A 24,283-nucleotide genomic window follows, 5' to 3' on the forward strand; every position below is an offset into this window, starting at 1 on the left:
CTAAGTCCTAAACGAGAAGTGAGTGTGGAGCTAAATGTTTCTTCCCATGCCAGAGCACTTCGGCGGGCTGACGCGGGAAAGCAGAAATGAAAATGCAAATGGAGGAAATGGGAGCGGGACACAAAACAGCCTCCTCACCTCAGAGAACACAAGATGATAGCTGGTTTTGTCTCTAATGATGTTCACACTGCAAACTCTTGCCCTCAATTCTGACTACTTGCACAAGTTTTTCAAAGTGACCACACATGATCAGTTTGAAACAACCTGCATGCGCTCAAAAAGATGACTGCTGAGTTTATCATCCACAATATGCCCAAGTTCACTGTATGGCCACTTTAGTGATTGGACTCTTTTACCTCTTGAATTTGATTTTGGACTCTGCAGCAGGGTTTTCTGCTCAGCTATTTCTCTCACAATCTTTTCAGACACTGGTTTCGATTATGGTATGTGCCCCCTTTCCACCAAGATGCCTTCAAACTTAATGCAAATGAGGAGGAGGTGTCATTCTTTGTGTGACTGACAAGAGCAAAACAATAAACATGGAAGATGTTGAAGCTGTTGTTATGTTCATGATTATTTACTTCTGTGCCGCTGTGATGTTGCATTTGGTTTTGGAGAAGAGAGTGAGGACCCTATAAAGCAAGAGCTGTAAAGACCAAAATGCTTGTACGTAGAGTTGTGGAGATCGACTGACATGGTATGCAGTTGCAAAGGAGATGAAAGGAAATGAAAGGCGGAACAATCTCTTGACAGAACAATATTTTAATAATTTGTGTTTGCTCCCCAGGAAGTCAATTTATGCAAATATTTTGGGCAAAATACCATTTTTTCAGCTTACCCTGACCGAGACAAGATGTCCGATGCCTTTTTCACCTTGGTATGTCCAGTGGTTCGGTTCTTATGGGTAGCATTTTGTGTTAGCTTAGCATAAAGACTTGAAGTCTATGGGGGTCATTAGCTTCACTCTGTCAAAGTGAAAAAATAAACCTCGCAGGAATTCCAAAGCTGTCTGATTTACTCAGTATATCATGTGTGTTTGAAATACATGTATTTTCATAAAAAGAGAGAGCTGTTTTATGTGAAGTTAATTTGTGGTAGATCTTCCTATACCTTCAGTGGTACATGGATCACTGGGATATACGAATGGTCAGAGGTTACAGTTCCAGCATCTATCTTATCCTTAAACCTGTGTTTTTTTTTTTGTTTTTTTTTTAAAATCCCAAGTCATGTATTTGGAGTCGCTGTAAGGGTTTGCCCGAAACATTGGAGAATTCCTTTAAGCGGAAACAGAAGTAAGAGTGGTTTCCTGGCATCTGGTGTTATATGAATGTGGACAAAATCAGCAATGAATAGATCAGATTCCATGTATTTTTTCTGTTCACGCTGCAGTAAAACCATAAAATCTGTGCCATATAGGGAGGGTGGAAAAGATCAGAATTGGGACACTTTCAGCGGCAATGTGAACGCACGCCACAGGCAAACTCCTCAGAGATGCATGGGGGGGTTTGGAGCGGTGCATTTCTCTATTCATTACCCCTGAGACAATGCACAATCCATGGTCGGCCTCCTTTATAGTGCCCACCTGCAGTGCAGGAGCCAAGAGTTGATGTTTTCAACCCATCAAACACACCGGGGAGAGGGGAGAGGATGAGAGTAGTGCAGAGTGAATAAGAGAGGAGCAGATGGGAGAGAGAAGCGGGATTTCAGGATGTAAGTCTTCGGTGATCAATTCTCAGTATAGCATCCCATTTGTCTACCTTTTAATATGCTCTCTATTTTACTCTCCTTCGCTAGCCTCCTGTCTGTCTTCCTTTCTCCAGGCACTGCTATGAGACTGTCAACAAGATTCATTCATTTTCCAGAGGGTAATCTTGATGTTTGGCAAGCGCTCCACGCCATGATTCACTGTTCTTACATGACACCATGTAATTAATCTAATTCATTTTATAACATGCATTTCCTTTTACAACTTTGGAGACATGTAAAAATAATTGAAATGTAACCTCATAATCACTTGGTATAACTAACTCCGAGGCTCATATTCTGTTTCACAGCGATATAAATCTCCCCTCCTCTCTTTCTCTCTGGTATCGTCTCCCTTTAAAAGAAAGCCGTGTAGGCAGATCAAGAGCTATTTTAGTGTAGCTGATTCACTCGTCTGTGGAGAGAGGGAGGGAGAGAGAAAGAGAGAGAGAGAGAGAGAGAGAGAGAGAGAGAGAGAGAGAGAGAGAGAGAGAAGGCAGGCAGGGGTGAATCTCAACTGGGGTGAATCTCGAAGGCGGAATGACCCTCCTCTCACATCTTGAGGAGTCACTCCTTCCACGATCAAGGACCAGTGAGGTGTATCTAAGAAGCACAGCACACCTCTGAAACCACATCCGCCCCTCCATCCTCTGCTTCCCACACACCGACTGCAGAAGGGGAGCGACTTGACTGACGCACACCGCACACACAGGGAGTAATATATGCATGTGCAGAGCGAGCCCACAGTTAGATTGTGAACTTCTGAACTTGCGATGGAGAGCGCTGAGAGAGTTGGAGGCGTAATCTCTGGGATATCTCAGGGCTCCATTACGTTTAATGGAGAGTAGATTGGGATGTAACGTACATAGTTAACTCAGGAGCCACGAAACACACAGAGCAGCACTGCTAATGAGCAGCTCTGCTCTTTCTTTTTTCTTTTTTCTTAATGTACTGTTTTGTTTTCCATTACTTCATTTAGCGAGAAGAATGTGGCTTTGCATCAGACAACAGCACGCAGACCGCTGAGATAAAGGAATTCTGGTTTTAACATTTTTTTTTCTTTTGGTCCTCTTACAGCGTGTGTTCTGCTCATTAAAGGTACACATTTTGAGCTTTGAGCCCACACAACCATTGAACAGTTTCAACTTTTTTGTTGATCAAAACTGAGTTTAAGCAAAACTGATTTATTCATACATTCATGAGTTTTGAGCATTATTTTATGCTTGTATGATCTATCTATCTATCTATCTATCTATCTGTATTCCTATCTTTTTATTTTTTTCCCCAGCTGGTATGTGAAGTCTTCCATGTTTATTATTACAGAAATGAACTCTTCAGATCACCCTTTACAACTCCAAGCTCATGATTTGTCCTCTTTCTTTTATTACCACCGCGTACTTGACTTTTGAATCCTCATTCTGATCAGAATGGGTTATTGTGATGATGTTTTGTACACATGGTTACACTTCAAAAAACTCCAAGCTCATATTCAGTGTAACAATCTTGATTTTTTTTTTTTTCAAACAAGGTAAAAACAAAACAAAAAAACATCTAGCTGGTGGGATGAGATAATCCCACTTGTTTCCAATGCTAATCAACTTGTTTTCAGATTTTTTCTTAAATCAAGGGTCGTTTTCTGGAATTTTTTTTTTCATTGTACAACATGCAAACTCAATCAGATGTATTACTGTTGCTGCATGTATGTGTCATTAAAGCTATTAATGGTCAGTAACTCCGGTTGAGTTTGAATGCTGCTGGTCATGCCGACAGCATCGGTGTGCTTATTTACGGCCGAGTGTTGATGAGTTCCCACCTTCTCGACAAGCTCGCCCCACTGTTGTCATCATGAAGCCTATTACTGATTCCACTGACACCCACACAATGTGACAACAGAGTAGTCTTTAACTAAAGGGCGCCGCTGACAAGTGGCTGACAGTCCATCATGTTGTTATGTAATCCTCACAATTTTACATCTGTCAAAATGAGGCGCATAGATGGTTTCAATTAGGTTTTTTTGTCTACATTATGGTGCACATATGTGGGGAAGAAGTGGTTTAATGGCTTTATTGATGAAAAATGCGTGTTCAGCCATATCTTGCATGCACTTACTTCTTCTCTCTTTCAGTGCAGTGGTTACCATAGCGATGGGATCTCGATAACCTGGACCCTCTTGCTTAGCGACTGCTTTGTCTCCACTTAACAGACGACCAATTCCAGCTGCCTCTTTTGTTTCCTATATAAACCCGCACTGTACAACACCTTTAGGCGAGGGGCATGTGTGTGAATGCAAGTACGGTAAATATGCATGTACACTTGTGTATCTGTGTGGGTTTGCAAGTGGCAGAGGTGGCAGCGGAGTGATCTAATCGACCGCGGCGTGGAGGAAAGTATCAGGGGTCTCCTGAGAGCTCTGGAGGCAGCGCGCTGTGTCTTATTGAACCTGATCCCTTTATACCCGAGAACAAATTGAAAATCTGTTTCTCTCTCCAAGCACTCACTCGGGTGGCACAATTAAAGGAGACAATTGCTGTTTGGCATTAAGTTCAAGGCCCGACATCCCCCCCCACCCCTTTTTCAACACAACTGCCTCTGGGCCATCCATTATGGCAAAGCTCCACTTTCCGCGGCCGAAAGCTCAACACAGCCAGAGGTAATGACTTTCATTGAAATGTCTGATGTACCAGTCATCAAAGTTAAGCAGAGATGGGAGTAGGAGGGCCTAAGAAGAGAGAAGCTGACTATAGGATACCTTTTACCTTTGAACGCTCATAACTCTCTCCGTTTCTACCTCTCTCTTTTTCCACTGCTGTACAGTCCCTCAGCCTCTCTAAACTAATCTCATTCCCTCTGAATTCATTGCAGCCGTGGTACTTTAGAGACTCATTACGACCGAATCAAATTAAAACTTGTTTCTTGTCTCAGTTTGATGCATTTCAAGCCAAGGCTCATCCACCAGGCCCAATCAGAGTCTGTTACTATTGAAGATAGGGTCCCAGAGTTACTGTTTTTGTCTGGCACAGTGACTCTGTTTTGATTTGTTTTCCAAAGAGTCTTCACCATAATATATTATCCCTTCATTCTCTCACTTGCTCATGTGCAGCATGCCTGCAGCCACATGAGCATGCACATACATACGTGCTGCCTCGCAAGCCTACAATTTCTAAAATCATCAATGTTTCTCTTCATAAAATGAAGAAAAATCCTTCCACAGTTACTCCTACACCTTCACATATTAACAATCTGTGATGTTCTGTACTTTCTAGGAGTTATTTTGTGATGAATCGTTGGAATTTACTTTCCTGATGTATCCACTCCCCCTGAACCTGCACTGTATACATCTACTCCTGTGAGTGAAAACAACGCCCAGAGAACATGCCTGAGCCTGCATTCAGCTGAATGAAACGGTACCGGTATTGGAGCAAGAGGTCTTCTTGTTAAGAAAAAGCAAAATGTATGCCATTTACTTGTAGCTGCAACACATTCTGGTATATTGAGTCTATTGTTGTGGAGCTATCAGTATCTCTGCATTAGAAACATCTTGATTGGTTTGTCCAATTATCTAGTGGAAAAAGAAAATTCATATGAGCAAAAGGCACCATGAAATGCAAAATACATTGTCAACATCTGTTAAAAGTGTTCATAGATTTTTCTTTTAAAGCTGCAGTAGGTAGCTTTGCATGACACCCAGAAGTCATGTAATGACAGTAAACTGCACCCAGCATGCTCATGTTTACCAGCTCCGCTGGACTGTGATGCTGTGCATCAATGGCAACCACAGGGAGGGTGAGGTGTAAGATCTAAAGCTGTAATTTCCAGCTTTCTTTGAACAAAGGGCTCTTTTATTGCTTTTTAGGAAAAGTATTTTGTTTTTAACCTCTGCAACCTTGCTGTTCACGCTGTGGGGCCGTCATTACACACATGTTGCACGGCCAAGCTTTGTTCAAAGCCACAGAACTGTATTACATGGAAATATGTATAAAATTATGCATAAGATGTCTAGGCATTTTTCATCCGATGCAACGGTACAGCCATAAAAAATATGTCTTGGCTCTGAATATTTTACTCGCTACAAGCATGACATCACTTCAACATAACTTCAGTGAAGCATCAGAGCAGGAAGATACAGAATATGCATGTTAATTTATTGTGAGTGTGTAAGACTATTCTTTTCTGACACTGAAGCTACTTAAATTAAAGAGGAAATCAGAGTTCAGGAGGTTGCAGTACATTGAGTTATGTTTTCCCGGCTCATTTCATATCTCATATCTTACCTCCGTCTATATCCTCACTGCCAAAGTGGTTCCTATAGAAGAGCATGAGCTCAATCTTGTAGCACTTGTAAAGGGTCACCAGACAGATCAATAGCAGCAAGATGGCTCCCAGACCTCCGGCCAGCTCCACTGTGTACATCAGCTCAGCTACACGGTGAATGCACAGAGGGGGGGGAGAGGATGGGAGAGAGGGCGTGAAAGTGGGAGGGAAACAGAAAGAAAAAAGAAAAAGGCGAAGAGAAGGGAGAAAGAGAAAGAGTTGATTTTATTCCTTTGTGGAAGTGGAGCTAAGAAAACAAGAACACTCAAAATTGGGTTAAACAATTCAAACAGTGTCAGTGCCAGGCAGGTTGTCAAACAAATGTCATATGTCAAACACATATAGTATAAAAAGTTTAGTATAAAAAATACGTGAAGTTGTCAAATATTTTTCATACTCTCCTTGTTGTCTTGCTGTCTCTCTAGCTCTCAATGTACTACTGCACATGGCATGTAAAAGTCACCCATCTGGCACATAAAGTAGACCAGAATAAACCACAGAAAAACATTTGCAAATACTTTTGGACTAGTCTATATTGAATGTAAACAATCTTAATCATAGCAATGATTCAGTGACAGCAGTGTGACGCCGTTTTGATTATATCTATATCTATACAGAACAGTGGATTCATACAGTGATGATGATGTGAGCTTTCAATCTGCAGATCAATATTTAATTTCGAAAAGATTGGAAAATCAATTAATTTACCTCACGAAAACCAAAATGTAAACAATATTTTGGACCAAGCTTTAACATTTTCAACAAACAGGCAAAAAGCTCACTCCGTTATCTTGAAAAATGTCAACAATGTCTTTTTGTGACCTGGTGCCAGCTATGCACATGATGAATAAAAGTCATTATGATTAGCCAATATATCCTCCATTTGTGATGCAGGATTGTTTTTATTTATTTGGAAGCATATATCATATAACAAGCATACAGAAAGTCGCTTAAAATGTCTACATTTGTAACTTATAGCACAAAATCAGCTTGGCTGAACACTGTGCAAAAATGACCTGACCCTGTTTACAGTGAAATTTATTGTTTGAATGGGATTTTTTTTTGAGATTCATTGTAGAGATTTGTTGTTTGAGGCTACATCTCTGGGATTCCACACAAACTAAAAATGATTTAATTCAAAACTCTTTCTGCATTACATTTCCCCACTATTCTTTCTCCATTGTTCATATTTGGCTAATTGCATCCACACTGAATCCTAATAGATGTGAGCCATGACAGAAATCTGATTCACTGGTGTACAATAGCTGCCAGTTAATGCATGATCCTTCCATGATGAGACAATAAAAAACCCATTGGATATGGAAAAAAGTAATTCTAAAGATTAACTTTTATGAGATTGCATCTATGCATTTTAAAAATGTTCCTAAAAATGCATCTTCTGTGGTTGCATTTATACCTGTATAATCTGTATCTGCATTACTTTTTCCTGCTTTCCTTCTCCATCTGTTTATGTTTTGTTGTTGTGGCTGGATTTTGTCCAGATTACACATAATTTCAATGCAAATCGAACCACTTCTGTGTTTGTCTTTTAAAGCTCTGACAGCAATGTATATAAAAGCTGATTTTTGTGCATCCAGTTGTCACTTCATGCCTCCTGGCTTGAGTGGATGATAAAAGACACAGTGAAACGTCAAGTGTAACAACGCATCTGACAGAACATTCCCCCACACAGATAACACAAAGATGTGTGTGTGTGTGTGTAGTGTGGGCTGCTGCAGGGCCATGTGAGATGAGACAAAGCTGCTGGCTGTTAGCTGGACTGGTTGCTCTTCAGCCAGATCGAAGTCGTCCGCTCTCCCTGCCATCCGTCATCGCTGCAGCCTGACATCAGCTCATGAGAAGCCATCAGTGGAAGCTAAATTCAGGCTACCACTGGGCTGCACTGTTGATATTTCACACTGCGTTTCACACTGCAGTTTGTTTTGCACTTGTTTTTACTCATGCCACAGGAAGAAAAGTTCAGAGTTGAATTAAGGACAAAAACAGTCATAAGAGGCCAGTTTTAAACTGGTGTTGTTCTGGAGGATGAAAAGGTGATAATTCACACTACAGGACAATAGACTCAACCATTAGGCGCCATGGTCTGGTGACTTGCCTTGAAAGCCAAGTCGTTTGCTTTGTCTTTTCATGATCTTGTCTCTTTTTCAAGGGTTTTTTTTACAGTGTTTTCTGTAGGTTGTCACTCCGCCTCTTGCAGTGCAACATTTCCTCTTGGCTACGCCTCACAAAATCTGGGTGGTCAGCCTTCATTGGCTGACTAATGGACAACAGTGAAAGGCTGGACTTGCTGCATCGCTGCGTGCAGACATACACACACACGCACACAAATACACACAGACACACATACACACAGAGGACTCATGTGCATCACCATCCATCACAGACACACATTTAACCTCATTGGAGTGCGCGATGCCCACCCCACTGCAGCGGCCATCAAGCTGACAGCTCCCATGATGAAGGATGATGTTCTCAAAAGCTAACGAGCATGGCCCGTGCTGCTTTATCACGCCTGTCCAGGCACGACCTTCAGCCAAACTCGCGGACGGGCACACATGCGCGCACATAAACATGCCCCGCCAAACAAACTCCTGTCCCCCCGTCTTCTGTGTGTCCCCCTGCCCTCCAGCCTCTTTCCTCTCACTTCCTCGCCTCTTTCTCCTCCTCGGCAGCCTCCCCTCTCCATCTCATCTTATCTCTTCTCCTCTCTCGGTTCCTCTCCTTTCAGCCTGGGAATCATCCCGAATTAGGCTGCTTATTTGAGAGAGGTGGTGTAGCTAACAAGTAAGGCTGGATCCAGGCAACTTCTTGTCTCAGCTGCTTCCTCTTCACTGTCCTCTTCACCTACGCCTGTATAGCTTTGCCTTCCCACACCTCTTCTTCTCTCCTCAGATATTTGGATAAAATGACAAGCCAGTTCCTCCTCAAACATCAGATATTACAAAATTACAGCAGTGGAGGCCAATTCTTTTCTGCCTGGCATCCATATGGTAGCACTGTTGTGCTGGGGCAGATTAAGGCAAATTAGCTCCTGACAACTTAAGAGACAGGATTGTCACCACGTGGCATTTGATGATTGATCACCTCTCTATGTATACCTTCATCTCCCTCTGTTCTTTAGGGAGAGAGAGAGAGACAGGCAGAGACAGCTAGATGGAAAAATGTCAGTGAGAGGAGAGCAGCGGGGAAAACTGAAGGCGGGGAGCAAGCTGCGCCTGTGTGCGTGTGGCGCAACAAATTCAAGTTGCTGTTTGTAGATTAGAGACAGTGTTTTTTACGATTCTGGACACACAGCCTCAAAGGTCGACAGTAAGTTCTACAAGGATAAGCTGAAGCTGTAAACAAACCCACGGACCGGGGTGATAAACACTGTGTCTATCAACACCCAAGGTTTGGCCTTGATACATAAAAGTGCAGACAGACTAACATGCCGCTCTCTCATCTCTCCCCCTCTCTCGCTTTGTCTCTTTTACAGTTAGACACACACACACTACAAACAAAACAAAGTCCACATCCGGAACCAAGGTCCATCCTGCATGCCTCTCCCGCCGCTCCACGATCATTTCCTGGCACTTTGTAATTTGCCGCCACATGTCATGCACTCGGAGGCGCAATTTGCCACCTCAAACAGAATAAATTATCGTCACCTTGTACTGCCAACACAGAAGTAAAGGAGCTGGTCCAATCTGTGATAAATCAGAGAGCACAGAGCCATCTCAGAACAGGATCTGAATGCAACTGTGGCGTCTGACTAGGTCTCCATTACTAACTGATTACAGACAGCACATGATGCCAGCGGACACAATAAAGCAAACAATTATCAAAAGGAAATCTATGTGATTGCACTGAAATTCCACTTGCTAGGAAGCAAAGACTTAGGTTAAATTAAAAGAGAGACATGAGAGGTCTTGAAACACCACAGGAAAGATTCACAATCACTCTGAAATCTACTTTCTCTGCTGTTTCATCTGTGACCACGACTGGCACGGTGACACCAGCTTGCATGTTAATGAAGTTGACACTGAGACACTGAGGATCACACAAGTCCCTTGCTGACTAGTACATATTTGGTTTCTCACTTGAGTGACCTGGACTTCAGCGTCGTCTGTCACATTAGCACCGCCTTTCTCCCTCATGCACACATGCAAACACACACACAGAACAAGGGAACAGTGTTTAGAAAGGCAATCATCAAAGCTGACTTGTGATTTTATCCTGAAATGAAGTAAGATATAATAATGGAAACGCAACTTTAAAAGCTTAATTTAACTCTAGCTGGCTAGTTATTTCCAGTTCTTGGTACTTTTTTCTTTGTTATAGTTGTATAGAACACACAACTACTTTCCATTCAATTGCTATTGGATGAAATTTCAGAAAAAAAAAAAAAGTTTTGTTTAGTAATACACATAATGTAATTGCCCATTGATCCCATTAGGGTAATTTTTCAATGGGGAGGTTAGAGAGGTCAGGGTCAGCTGAGCCTTTACCAGTGCTGGTAGGGATTCAGTGTCTTGCTCAAGGACACTTCAGTATGGCAGATGCTTGCCAAGATGGGGCTTGCACACGGTCCTCCAGTTCAAAAACTGGGCCACAGCTCCTCTCCTCGTCATCATGGGATTTGAATGGGCTCCTCGTGCCACTGTGTTGGGTTACACTCCATGCACCATCTGGCGGCCCAAGTGGAGGTGCTCAGCTTATACTAGGAGATTTGTGACAGCGTCCAAGTATACATAAAGTTATGTTTAAGTTTCTGTAACATAAAAACTGCTAAAATTCAACTCAAAAGGTTTTTACACAGCTGCAATAGAATGCCAGTAACACACACGAAATGGATAAAAAATGTCAACATTTACAGTGACTTCAATTCTTTAAAGCTATTCAGTGGTCTTGATATAACATAAATGGCCAAGCAGGACATAGTTTAGTTACTATAGCAACAAATAAGGGCTTTCCTGCGAAAATGGCTCTAAGTTCGCCCAGACATAATAAAGGTGAAGTATTACAGGTGAAGCTGAATTATGTCCCACAATGACATTCAAGATGTGTGTGCTTATGAGTGCATGAGAGAGTAAAAACACACTTCCACAGAGATGACTTGTTCAAATAGACCAAAGTCATCTCCAGTCTTGTGTGCTGTCTTTTCACAGCTACGAGAGACAGCCGAGGCAAACTTGAGGCTTTTCACAAAGCAGCACAAACACTGACCTGTGTTGCACTGCAGCATGGATGCACAAAATATTAGCATGTGGACGGGTCCATTTCTGGTAGTATCCTGTGAGGACCAGGCTAATCTTCTCCAGTTTATTTCAAGATTGTGCAACATAAACCCCTTTAATACAGCAAATGGCGGGGAACTGGGCATCCATCAAAGCTGGATCCAAAGCTGCTGGCTTGAAAGAGGAAAAATAACTTACTATGTAAATATATTCAAAGCTGACGACTTTAAGGCTAGAAAGACCCCCTGTAGCCACCTTATAAAAAGGGGAAAAAAACACTTAAATAACCACTCTGAAAAGTGTGTGTATCTGTATTAGAAATCATCATTGGAATAAACGTCGACACAGTCATCTTCAGTGAAGCAAAATCACAGGAAAAAACTTAAAATGTTTGCTTGAAGAAAAAAAAAGGGAGGGCAACAACACGCAACGTTTGTAAATGCCTCAGTAGCTGGTTGATGAAAGATGAAAAAGTGTCTGAGTGAACGAGCTCTGCAATCAAAGGACGATTTGTGTGCATGTGTGTGAGTGCGTGTGTGTTTCTGTGTGTGTGTGCTGGGGGAGGTCACTGCCAGACAGTCAAACAGCTTGTCTGGCATCACATCACCGAAGGCTGTCTCTCTCCAAAAGCACTTTTTCTCTGTCCGCAAGCTAATTCTTCCTGCGGCTGAGATGGATGAACAGCTTTCCGGCACCGTCTACAATACTGTCCCTATTTTTTCCCCCCTGCAGCTAAAAACAACTGGTCAATTCCCTTAATCCCGCTAGTTATTCTTCTTTCTGCTCGGTAAATTGCTGCAAGAGATGTACTCTATTGTCAAAGTGAAGGCCAGTGGTATTAAATGGTGTCTCTCACCTCTGAAGCTGAAACATAGTGTTATTGAATGTCAAGGTCTCCATATCCCTCTTTTAGGTTTACTTTATAACTTATCTTTTAACTCAATTACCTTTTCCATCTCACCAAAGGTTGGATGCTGTGTATATAATTTATTCATTTATGCATAATGCTAACTGCATGTGCATGTGCAGTAGTTATATGAGTGAATCTCTTCATCCTTGCATATAAGTCTTACTCTGAGGGGGAAGTAACAAAATACAAATACTTCATCAGATGTGGAGGTAACTGATTACATTTACTGACATTACTGTAATTGAGTAGTTTTTTGTGTACTTTAGTAGTATTTTCCAAGGTCAGAAATTTAATTTTTACTTAAGCACATTTTTACCTGAGTTTTGTCCTTCACTGCATTTTAAATCAGATCCATTACAGAGAGCAAGTGACAGATTGTGGAACCTTTCACAATAAAATGTCAGTGAGCCAAGATGAGAAGAGGAACCTGCCTCTCCTTTTTGGTTCTGTTGGTTTCTGTCATTTCCAAATTTCACAATAAAAGCTGCACAGTGAAAAACTGTTGGTGGTTAATGGAAGTGAGGACCATTTAGACTAAAAAAATGTGGAATAAGTTTGTAAAAAAAAAAAAAAAAGGGCAACAATATCAGTGGATTGACCTGATGATGGGAAGTATGTAGACTCAGTCATTATCATTATGTGCTAATTCCATGTGTCAGTTGAGTCTACAGGGTCCTCACTTCAGTTTTAACGTAATGCCCCTTTAAAAGGATGCAGTTTGACGTGTCCTCCTTTTCTGACTGCATGGAAAAGATCACAGCTAACACAGTTACTGTTTGGAAACAGGAACTCAGTCACTTTTACTGACAGGACATTTTAAATGAGACACTTTCACTTGTTACTGTTACTCAGTAGAAATCTGTAGTACTCTTTCCACCCCTGTACTTTATTACTGCACTTAAGTAGATTTTTCAGGTATCTGTACTGTAGTTTTTATGCAGTCGATGTGAAGTATTGATTGATTGATTTTTATTTTGCATGGCGTGTCGTCCCAACATCAGGACTGATTGCGACCTAAATGGATGCGACGATCCCTTGGTGTACCCATCTGAGCATATCAAGCACAACATACGTAATAAGACGAAACAGACACGAGGGGGAGACTCGACTGCGGAAAAATGGCATCTAGTGAAGGTGACGTCTGTGACAGGAAGAACTAGCAGCGACATGGATGAAAGTGAACCAGCCAACATTGCCGACAAAGCAGATTGGGAGCAGCAGGTAACGGAGCAGTTAACAGCCGGTTGTCAAAAAAAAGGTCCATCTAAATGTCCTTCAGAAGGCTACTTTTTACTTTTATACTTTGAGAACATTTCAGAGCCTGTACTTTTTAGCTTTATTTGAGTAAAGAAGTTGACGCAGTACTTCTTCTTTTACTAGAGTCTCTTTTTACACAAATATCTGTACTTCTGCTTGAGTAAAGAATGTATGTAATCTACTTTTGCCACCTCTGGTCTTACCTTTCTTGGTGAGCTGAATGTTGGCCTGTCGGCGCCCGTTGCCGTTCTCCACATAGCACGAGTAGTTGCCCAGGTCGCCCTCCTCCAGGGAGTCAATGGTCAAAGAGATGGACACCTCCTGCTCTCCCAGGTGCTCCCGGATTGTCCTGCAGGGGGCGGTAAAGGGCAAAGGAGAGGGTTTGTTCACATGATGATATTTGAACTACTGTATTTTTTTTTTCTAGCACTGAGTAAAATATGAAAGGAAAAAAACACTGCAAAGGAAAAAAAAAACACTGCAAATGTTTGTCCAACTTTTTAAAATTTGTTATGATGATGCGTTTATATCTATCTTGACAGCATCTGTATTTGGGACTTTTCTCGTTAGTGTTTTGAAATCTTTCGTCATTTAAAGATAGGCTGAAAGGGCTTGGGTTTGATATATTTCCTGCTAGACTTCCTGGTTATTTATTATGTGTTTGGGTAGTGGATCGACGAGTGGATTCTCTGAGAAAGTTGTGAACACATGCTGGTAGAGCTGGTAAAGCGGGACCAACTCCACATTAGTGTCTATGGATTTAGAATGGCATATCATAAAAGCTCCTAGTTGTAATGTGGAGGTGGCCAAATAATTTTGTCCATATTGTGTATGTATTGCATATGTCAATGACCCTTTACTACATAAACGCAAACGTCTGGTAAATATGAATTAGTCATGTGATGGTTTTCCCATTTTACCAAGTTGACCAAGAGCTCCTGAATGCAGCATTAGATGTAGCCTACACAGTATGTTGATGTCACAAAGTCATTACAAACTATAGATGAGAGATTAAATTTAATGTTCATGAAAATCATGAAAAAAAAATGCATGATTCATGTAATGACATTAGGTGTACAGTTTAATAAATGGGAAAAAGGTTGAGGTATTGCAAATTTGCGCCAACCTTTTTTTTTTTTTTTTTTTTTTAAATCTTTGTGGATTACAGTATAATTATTTAAGTGCTCCAACACATGCTCCACTAAAGTGACTCAGCGGTCAACAGTATAAAGCTGAGGTATTACAGAGCAGTTCCCAGGTGTGAATGTGTGTAAATGTTTGAATGTGAATCAAATTCTCCTTTAAAAGGAGTATGCAAACTTCAGCAAGCCTTCCCTGGATAAATAAAAGGAGAAAATGGTCGAATTGTAACTGCTGCCTCTCCTTGTGGGTCATTTGGCCAAATAGAGTGAAAGAGTCAGATTTGCAGTTCCCCTGAAGAAATACATGATGAAAGTGACAGCCTTGTGTGAAGTACTTTCTAGATGCCTGGAGCAAACTCCTGAGCTTTGAGCCAGGCCAAAGGCAAGTGAATGTGCTGAATGTGAACTTCTGGGTGGTGGACAGCGAGTGTCAGTTAACCTAGCACACTGGATTTTCTTGACAACAACATCTGGCAATGAGAAATTTGCTCCATCTTGCCCCGTCACCAGCTCAAAGCTTTTAGAGAATCATGACTAATTGCAGGCAAAAACACTTCAGCATACAAGCTGCTTGTGAACTCTGACAACCAACATGACTTGTAATGGTTTGATTCATACACAGAGTGCAACCTCCTCATTACTGCCTCCGAGGTGTACTTCAAAGTAGCTTCCCACAGTCTTTGCTGAAAAAAAAAAACTCTGATTGGGACCGGGGTAGAAGAGGATGACTGTAAATCAGAGTCGAAACATCAAAGAACATGTAGAATTGATTTGAAGTTGTGTATTTTTTTTTTTTTTTTTTAAATTTACAGTCCCAGGTTTAGCAGATATTTCCGGCAACTACAAATTCCAAAAACAGCAACTAATCAGATGTTTTGAATCGGATTCCACAGTTCAGTATAACTCCAGACAGCAGACACTCGCTCAAAACATCAAATGTACAGATTCTTTAATAAAAATAGATTTTTTTATACAGAAAAACAAGCATGTAGGAATTTTGGAAAAAAAAAAAAGTGTTGCGGTGCATCCCAAATTTTGAGGCAACTCGCAAGTCAATCAAGGGGATGCGGGTACATAACAAGGGTAAGAGGTGACAGGCCGTGACTGACAAGAACTCAGAATTATGTGACTTATGATGGCATTACCCTGTGAAAAACACTCCTTTGTTGACTTGCTAAGGGTCTTGATGGGTATTGGTTGTGACATGTTGGCACAGCGATAATAGTGTGACTGTCAGGATGCAGTACGGTGCCAACCTGTCACACTGCTGGATGCATTATGCCACAAGGGTTAGCAAGAGTAAACCAAAAAAAAAAAAAAAGAATAAAAAACTTTTCTGCAGAGTTTTGTGACATAGAATGCAGTTGTTTTCCTGATGTCTACATTTTACTTGAGATACACTATGGAATATTTTAGCATCTTTCACCCTGAACCCATGTACCAGTCACAACTTCAACTTTTCTATCACAGTGGCTGTTTTTATATTTAATAGACTCCACAGCACTACATATTTTAGTTGTTTATTTTTTGTCCCATGGGATACTTGGTGGGCTTAAAGTTCCATATAACAGCTTGTTGGCATTATTAGCCATCCTCATTTAAAGCAAGTGGCACGACGACGTCAAGCATCAGCTAATTGAGCCACTTTGGTTTAAATGAGGAATGCTGACAATGCTGCGATGCCATGAGAAACAAATGACACTGAAACTTCAAAATGTCAAGGTATCCCCTCCAACACTTTTTGAACAATCTAAGCGCTTTTTGACTAAACACTTCTTTTGAAGAGCCTGACTGCCATTTAATGGCCAGCGGTGAGTGCAATAGATTTTTTTTCAACTGCTTGGAAGCCAGACAGTATGGCTTTTTCCTCTCGAAAACAACAGAGATGAAAGGGTGGTGTTGTGGGGGTGTGTGGTGGCGGAGGGAAGGAGGGAGGGTGTTGCATGTGGGCAGTGACTGGACACGTAAGCGCCTGATGAAAGGATTCATAACCAACTACCATGGCAACAAGATAACAACAGGAAAACAATGACTGCTGGGCTGGTGTGCAAAAGCAGAAATGATATATGGGGATATAATCTTATTAAGGTTACAGATATTGCTCTTTCACACTCCTGTTTAATGATGCGCGGGGCTAAGAATGGGAAAAGGTATGAGTGCCACTTGGGCATTCATTTGCTACTTGCTGCAGGGCATCTGAGTACAAAAACTCATCTAATTCTTGTTGATCAATGAATGGACTAAACAAGCCAGAGTGTAAAGTGCTGTGTGGATAAAGATGAACTACAATCTAACCATATCTGCAGTGGCAATGTATTAGATTAGCTGTAAAATTTGCACTCCCTAATTGGTATCCCACATAGAAAATAGAACAGTTGCAGTGAGAAATCATTTTCTGACCATGTACAATGAAACACGATTAGAGATAATCATTCTGTAGCTACATGAACCAGGTGCTTCATGAAAAGTAATTATAAAGCAGCACCGTTTAAGTTGGGGCTCTGCAGGGGAGCAGAAATGTATGACTCCGTCATTAAACACTTCCTCAGCTGAGGCTATCCTGAGTGGTATGACGTGTGAGCGTGTGACGGTGAAACATTAATTTCCTCTTTCTTCGTAATTCCTGTGAGCTTTTCTAACCCACATCCTTCTCCATTGTGTGGCCAGCCAGGCAGAGATACAGAGGTCCATGAAGTTGGGATATGGATCCATGCTGATGGCTTTTTAAAGAGGCAGCAACCATGTGTGACTTAACGAAAATGGGTGCCGGCGGGAGAAAAACTCTGAGAAATCAATCTTTGTTTTAAAAGTCTCCTCCTCAGTGTCATAATTAAGGTATTGGTGCGGTTTACTTTATTTCAATGACTTTCATACATATTTGTGTGTGACTTTATACTTCAAGTATGTCCATCATGTAAAATCACATTTTGATTGGACAAATATGTGTTGTGTGTCATTTATGTGTGTATATAATAGATGGGTGTTAAGAAAGGGAGATAAAGGGGGTGCAGTAAGCATGTATGTACCAATGTGTGTGTGTGTGTGTGTGTGTGTGTGTGTGTGTGTGTGTGTGGATGGGACAGATAGCCAGGATGAGTGAGCTCATGCATGCTAGGCGGTGTGTATGAGAACCGTGGATGGTGGTAAACTGGCACAGTGTAGCTGGATGGAGATGAAAGTGCAGCACCAGGATCCTTGATGCTATACACAGTGAGAAGCCTGTCGCATCACATTGACTCACAGCAACACACACACCTCACAGTCATCTCACAAGCATCTTTGAGCATGAGCCACTGTTTAGCTTAAGCCTGGTGCAGACATCTCTAATCATCACGATCCAATCCAGGGAAACAATGTCCCACGTTCTCACATGCACTCCTGTACTGTATTATTTCGCCATGCTTCGCCATACTTTTTGACTCCTGTAAGACAAAATTTAGATCCCCAGCATCATCGAGACTTCACCCAGTTACACCCCCAAAGGTAGACTCGCACTGGATCAGAGCAGATTGTTTGAAAAAGAGACTTGAAGCATAAAATTATATCCAGCGACAGATTACCCAGTAGGCTTTGGCTCCGGGTTAGCAGGCTTGTATCACACCGTTGCATCAGTTAGCAGGGGAGGCGTTCCAGTTTTCAAACTGTCTGGCCAAATTTGATACGATGCACAATAAATTGAGTGACTGCTCAAAACAGAGAGATGTACTGCTGCTACTCACTGAATTTCCACTAAACACGGACCCATTTGATACTAATTTTGAGAACAAGGTCTGACAAAATGAGCGTGGTAACCACCAACCCTGTCTGCCAGTCCACAGGCACTGTTCCAGAAATCCATGCGATACTGAGGAGACATGAGAACAATAGCGCCCTAATGATATCCAGCCTTAAGCCTTCAGTAATTCAGAAACCAATTGTGTCCGGCCCTGCTGCCTTACTGCTGCAGAGGTTTATAACTACTTCACTGAACTCTGCCCGGGACATGAGCTCAGACTCTCCAGAATCACCCAGCATGCCTCCTGAACAGAGTACATCAGGTTTAGAAGCTCCTTTAAAGTGTTCCTTAACCTTCCAACACTGTTCCTAGTCGAAGTCAGCATTTTCCTGCTGCTGTTGAGATGTTTCCTTTGCCTTCTTGAGTAACCAAATGGCTTGCCAGAACCTCATTGGAGGCACTTAAATACAGTATCATACCCTGTAGCTTTTGCAAACTCCTCCCACATCTTGGATTGGAAGGAGGAGTCTTGGTTTGATGCCAGGCTCCTCTTAGTAGTTCTTCAGAAGCAGGCAGGTGCCGTGAATAGTAGCCCTGCCATCAGAGTATGAGTAAATGGGTGAACGTGATGGAAATACCGTATTTCCCCAATTAATAGCCCGGGTGTCACAAAATCAACTTGGGCCCCAGGCGTTTAAAAGAACCAGGCGGCTATTTGCTGCAGGCCATTATTTATTTTTACACAGACCTGCACCAGGCCATTATTGTGATGACAGTTACTGTCCAACATATTTTTTAGTACAAAAGTACTGTAAAGCATAAGGTAAACATATCTGTACATACAAACATAGTGCAAACCGCTCACGCTGCGAGTCGTTCCCTCTGACACTTCCGTTTTCTGTCAAAGTAAGAGTTAGTTGGTTGATTCAAGATTATGGTACACCCTTTTTTCTAATGTTAGCTAGCTCTCTTATTTTGACAGAAAATGGAAGTGACGCACAGTTGTGTGGCTAACTGTTTACTTCTGCAAAAATAAGGTGAATAGCCTTATTTTGGGTTTACCTCAATATAATGCAAATAATCGCCCTGGTGGTTATTTAGGTGGGCGTTTAATACGCAAAATGGGTGCAGACCCCAGGCGTTTAAAAGAACCAGGTGCCTATTTACGGTCCGCCGATTAATTGGTGAAATACGGTATTCTAAAGTTCTCTGAGTGGACTAGTAAAGTGGTAGCAAATGCAGATGACTTGCCATCTTTTTCTTCATTGATTAAAGCAGCTGCAGCCCTTTCTTGCTCATAATATTCATGGACAGGATATTAAGTTGCAGCTGAGGTCCGGTGAGAGCGCTATTTGCTGACATCAAGGTGCCACCTCTGCTGTTTGCAGATATTGTTGTGCTTTGGCCTCTTTGGACAGCAATCTCAGATGTGAACTGGAGCAGTTTACAGCTAAGTCGAATGAGGGTGTGATACGGGTCAGCACTTTGACATCTTATACCATGGTCCTCTCTGGAAAAAAGCTGCACCCATTCAGTTGATCAACAAGCAACTACCATACATAGAGGAGTTCAGCTGTCTCAGTCCTGATTTTCATCTATGGTTACTTGTGAATGACAGGTAAGGGGGGCAGCGATCTGGGAGAACCTTGGAGTTGTTGACTCAAATGAGATGGTTCAGGCAGCTTGTCCTGATGCCACACTGGTCACAACAATTTGGACATATAACAGCCATGTGACAGGGATGAGATCCAAGGGAAGACCCAGGACACACTGTGTGGACTACAACTCCCAGATGGCCTGTGGGCACTTTGGAATTTCTCAGGAGAAACTAGTAGAGGTTCCTTGGGAATAGGACGCCTGGACTGCTCTGTTTACTCTGTTCCCACTGGGATACTGACCCGCATAAAAAGCAAGGGAGAGGATGAATGGAAAATGAGTACAGTGAGAATTTCTCATGTCTGAGAAGGTCGAGGTCAAATGGTAAAAACTGTCTGGGTGTAAACTATAAACACCTAGGCAATGCAGTGGAGTAAGGGTAAAGTCTTCGGCTATAGTCAGGGCCAAGTGGGTCAAATAACAAGAAAAAAATAAAAAGCTAGCATTGTAAATACTTAACCACCTCCACACCAAATGTAAAGATCCATTTTGTATGCCTGTTCGCCTGTCATGATGCTATCCATATTGTAAGACTCTAAAATAGTAGGCATTAATAACTTTGTAATACTAACAGGCATTGGGTGTATTGTTGTACCCATATTGCCCATGGGTATCTATAAGCAAGGATGTTAATTAATGTAAAAAGATGGAAATTTAATACCTCACCCTGTTCAAAAGGAGCTTGTATGACGATGTTTCGGGAGCTTGAGCATCTTTTTGTTTTCAGTCTCAGTAGCATGGCATTTGTGTCTGTTGCATACACAGAGATTTCACCTCTGAGAACTGAGGAGTCTTGCTCTGCAGCCACAAAACTTTATATGACGCTCGCGTGGAATCTCAATGGTGAAACATTGTGCCAAAAGCTCCATTTCATGTATTACAGGCAACCCTTCAGGGAATACTCCTGTGTGATTAATTTCCATTTCAAAGCTAAGAGCTCATGGAATGATGTCAGGGAGTGGGTTTGAAGTGGTGCGGATTCAACTGGAAAAAAAAAGAAAAGAGAAGAGCAAACCAAAAAACGCACAGAGGGAGACAGTATCGTGCAACAGCACACAACAAAAACAAATACGTACATGGAAAAAAAAAAACCCAAAACATATGCATGTACCATTGGCACCCATTGTATGCAACTGACTCTTTTCTGTTTCCCAGTCATACATGTAGTCACACACACACACACACACACACACACACACACACACACACACACGCGTGCACACACACACGCGCACACACACACACACACACACACACACAAGCGTCTTTGAAAGTAGCTCAGGGTCACAGTTTTGATCTCTTGCCTCTCTACCTCGTTTGACTGCCATATGAAAGCAGGGTTCCGAACAACACGCGACTCACTCGTCAATGCTCTCCTGCTTCTGCAGTTTTTTCTTTTTTTTTTTTGCTGCTCACTTCTTCTTATCTTTATTTCACTCCCCCCCTACCTCCCAACTCCCACCCCTCCCACCCTGTTCCACCGCCTTCCCTCTAAATCTTCTTGGCTCTAATTGGCCTGGTGTCCTTCACAATAGAGAGCTGCGCTGAGTGCTGGACGAAGCGTGCTAGCCGGGCTAACAGAGGCATCTCTAAATGCCAGGTCACTGACTGGGCCGCTAGCTCTCCTCCCAGCCTTGTCATGCTGCCTACGGTTAACCTTTTCATTAGACTGCATTTGTAGACAACAGGGACATTCTAGTCATACGTGGAGTCCTTCAGAGGAGTACAGCGGAACGTGTGTGTGTGTGTGTGTGTGTGTGTGTGAGTGTGTCAGTATGTGTGAGTCTTGTGGAAGGCATCAGCCTCAGTCTCAAATGTATTTTGTTTTCCCTTAAACAAACTGAATTCAACTTTTTTCAAATACAATTGGATTTCTTAAAAGAGTTTTCTAAAATGAGTGCCAGATTTTTTTTTTTTTTTTTTTTTGCTTTAATTTACTCTATTACCATAAAATACCATGTTATCATGGTCTTAAGCACAAAGAGGACATACAACCGTGACAAAATGATGACATACGACACAGGTAAAGTACATCCTATGTTATTTCAACAGAGGAAGGCCATTCTTCAAAAGGGCACCTAGTTTACTTGTGGCTTATTGAAATAACACAATTAATTTAAACATAAATGGGTGGTTTAAATGATACTTGGCCAATACCTTTGTCTATAATTCACTATGCTTACATTCTTAAATTCAAACAAAGTAAGATACTCCTCTCCCAAATGATTATAATTACAAAGAAGGATCAGTTGCTTCAAGTGTCAAGCCGTTGCACCTGAGAAAGCTGTTCTTTCACTTGTTTTCAGCAAGATAAAATTTAAAGACTGTACAAGATTACGTGGATTTTCTTTTTTTGCAGTGAATGTGTTGCAAATGACCATCTTTATACCTTTAATTTCGAGTTGCTTTAAATGTTTTTTTCTCAAAATGAATGAATTTCACTTGCTTCTAATGAAAATCAACTTACTCAAAGAACTGTAGTGAATCAAGTGTAATTTTCTTGATAATAGTGGAGTGACTTGCCCCATTTTGCCTGGATATTTCAGGATATTGGTATTAGTTTTGAGGAAATGCTTGAAACAAGTGAATGTGCAGAAAAACAAGATCTTAAGATTGAAGATGAGGCGAAGTGACTTGTGAAGGTGACCATGCAGGCTTTGCAGCGAGTATATTATTCAGTAATGCTTCTGGGCGTATGGAGTAACTGTTGTTACATTGATGCCACCAGCAGTAATCCTCAATCCATGATTATGTACTGTCAAAAGTGGATGATGACAGGGAGACTTTCCATACCGCAATTTAAAGAATACTGAAAATTGCCTGCAGTGCTGTGCCAAACATTTTTTTTTAAATGCCGCACTATGTCTTCTGATACAAGTCTAACTAAAATAAACCCTGCCCACTGTCACACAGTTTAGAGCCAGATTTGATGTTCATTTTCCAGGAATAAGTAAATTAATGATTTGTTTAAATAAAAGAACTTTCCTTCTTGATGAAATCCCTTATTTTGTCAGCAGTGAAAAGAAATGCATTTTTGGAGCAGACGATCACAAATTTCCTCTTTACTGCTTATACGCAGTGAAAATTTGCATTTACATATTTCTAACAACATTTGGGATGACCACCAGTCTGGAGAGATATGCAGAATTAAACTGTAATAGCTTTGCTATTCTATCCTTCCCTGTTGCACGTCTGTCAAAGTATCTCTTCCTTTATTTTGTTCATTTGTAAAGTTTCCCCATCCTTGTCCCCTCAAGAGACCTTTTGCCAGCCTTACACCGCAGCAGAGAATTTGCACTTAATTGACCTGTCTGGTTGAATAAAGTTCATATTTAGACATATAAACAAATAAAAGCAAAAGGCATTTCAGTGTTGTGCTTGTTTGTGAACGGCATGCATAATTGAGAAAACATTTCTGCTGTTGTTTTCGCAGTGTATTGGAGCGCTAATCAAAGAGATTATTAAACAAGTGATGGTAGCAAAGTTCCTAATGGAGAGATGATAGTGACTCCAGCTGACAGGAGTGCCTCCATTATGTCACACATGCACTTTTGTTGAGTATCAGCACATTGAGAAGTCATCCGTAGATGATGAGGATTGATTATTCTCCTAAGGAGGGGGTCCTCTGAGGACGAGTACTCTAGCTCTGATTGACCTTCACTGCCTGGAGATGAGCTCATCATCTGGAAAAAAACAAGTGCAGGTAAAGTAGATTGCAAGTTCATTGTTTTGCTCTGAGTCGGTCCACCAGCCAGGGAAATGATGGCCTTTGTCCAGCCCCAAAGGCCAATAATAAAGCGAAGATAAGCTACGCTGTGAGTCTGGCTACCAATCACACAGCCGAGAATTCTTCACCCCTCTCCCCTTAGCCAAGCAGCCAATCACAGGGCCAGCCAGACGTCTGGGATAAATAATTTACATCAGCATCCTATACTTTGCCAAAGCAAAAAGCCAGGCCCTTTAGAGTCAGTCAGCCCATTAGGTAAACACAAAATCCTAAACCAAGTCAAATGCTGCATTAACATCATAGGGTAATAACCTGCAAAACAACTTGACAGTCAAAAGCAACGATTCGAAGTTGCCAGGATGTCATATTTCTTCTTCTTTCTTTGGTTGCAAGACATTGCAAAGCAACTGACAAATGAAAAATCCAACAAGTAGCTGCATCATGCTGTTGCATTTTATCAGCTGTGACTCTAAAATGACCAATAAGATACAACATTTATTTGGTTTGTTTTATCTAAAATGAATTCCCTATAATTGACTGCGGGTGTCTCCTTGCTTGCAAATTCAATAAATCAGAGATCCCAAC

At 41.5% G+C, this 24,283-nt stretch overlaps 1 protein-coding gene across 7 annotated transcripts in view; it reads right to left on the reverse strand.

Moving 5' to 3' along the window:
• Nucleotides 1-24,283, reverse strand: part of LOC115371742 (interleukin-1 receptor accessory protein-like 1) — a 325,316-nt gene that overhangs the window by 12,086 nt on the left and 288,947 nt on the right. For 6 of the 7 annotated variants that reach the window (XM_030069256.1, XM_030069271.1, XM_030069294.1 and 3 more), the window contains 2 exons: nt 13,662-13,807; nt 6,015-6,161 (listed from right to left, as the gene is read on the reverse strand). In XM_030069256.1, coding sequence (XP_029925116.1) covers nt 6,015-6,161; nt 13,662-13,807 — 293 coding nt within the window. The remainder of the gene's footprint in view (nt 1-6,014; nt 6,162-13,661; nt 13,808-24,283) is intronic. The other variant, XM_030069302.1, reaches the window with a different exon arrangement.

Source organism: Myripristis murdjan, chromosome 2 (genome assembly GCF_902150065.1).
Source record: "Myripristis murdjan chromosome 2, fMyrMur1.1, whole genome shotgun sequence".
NCBI classification, from domain to species: domain Eukaryota; kingdom Metazoa; phylum Chordata; class Actinopteri; order Holocentriformes; family Holocentridae; genus Myripristis; species Myripristis murdjan.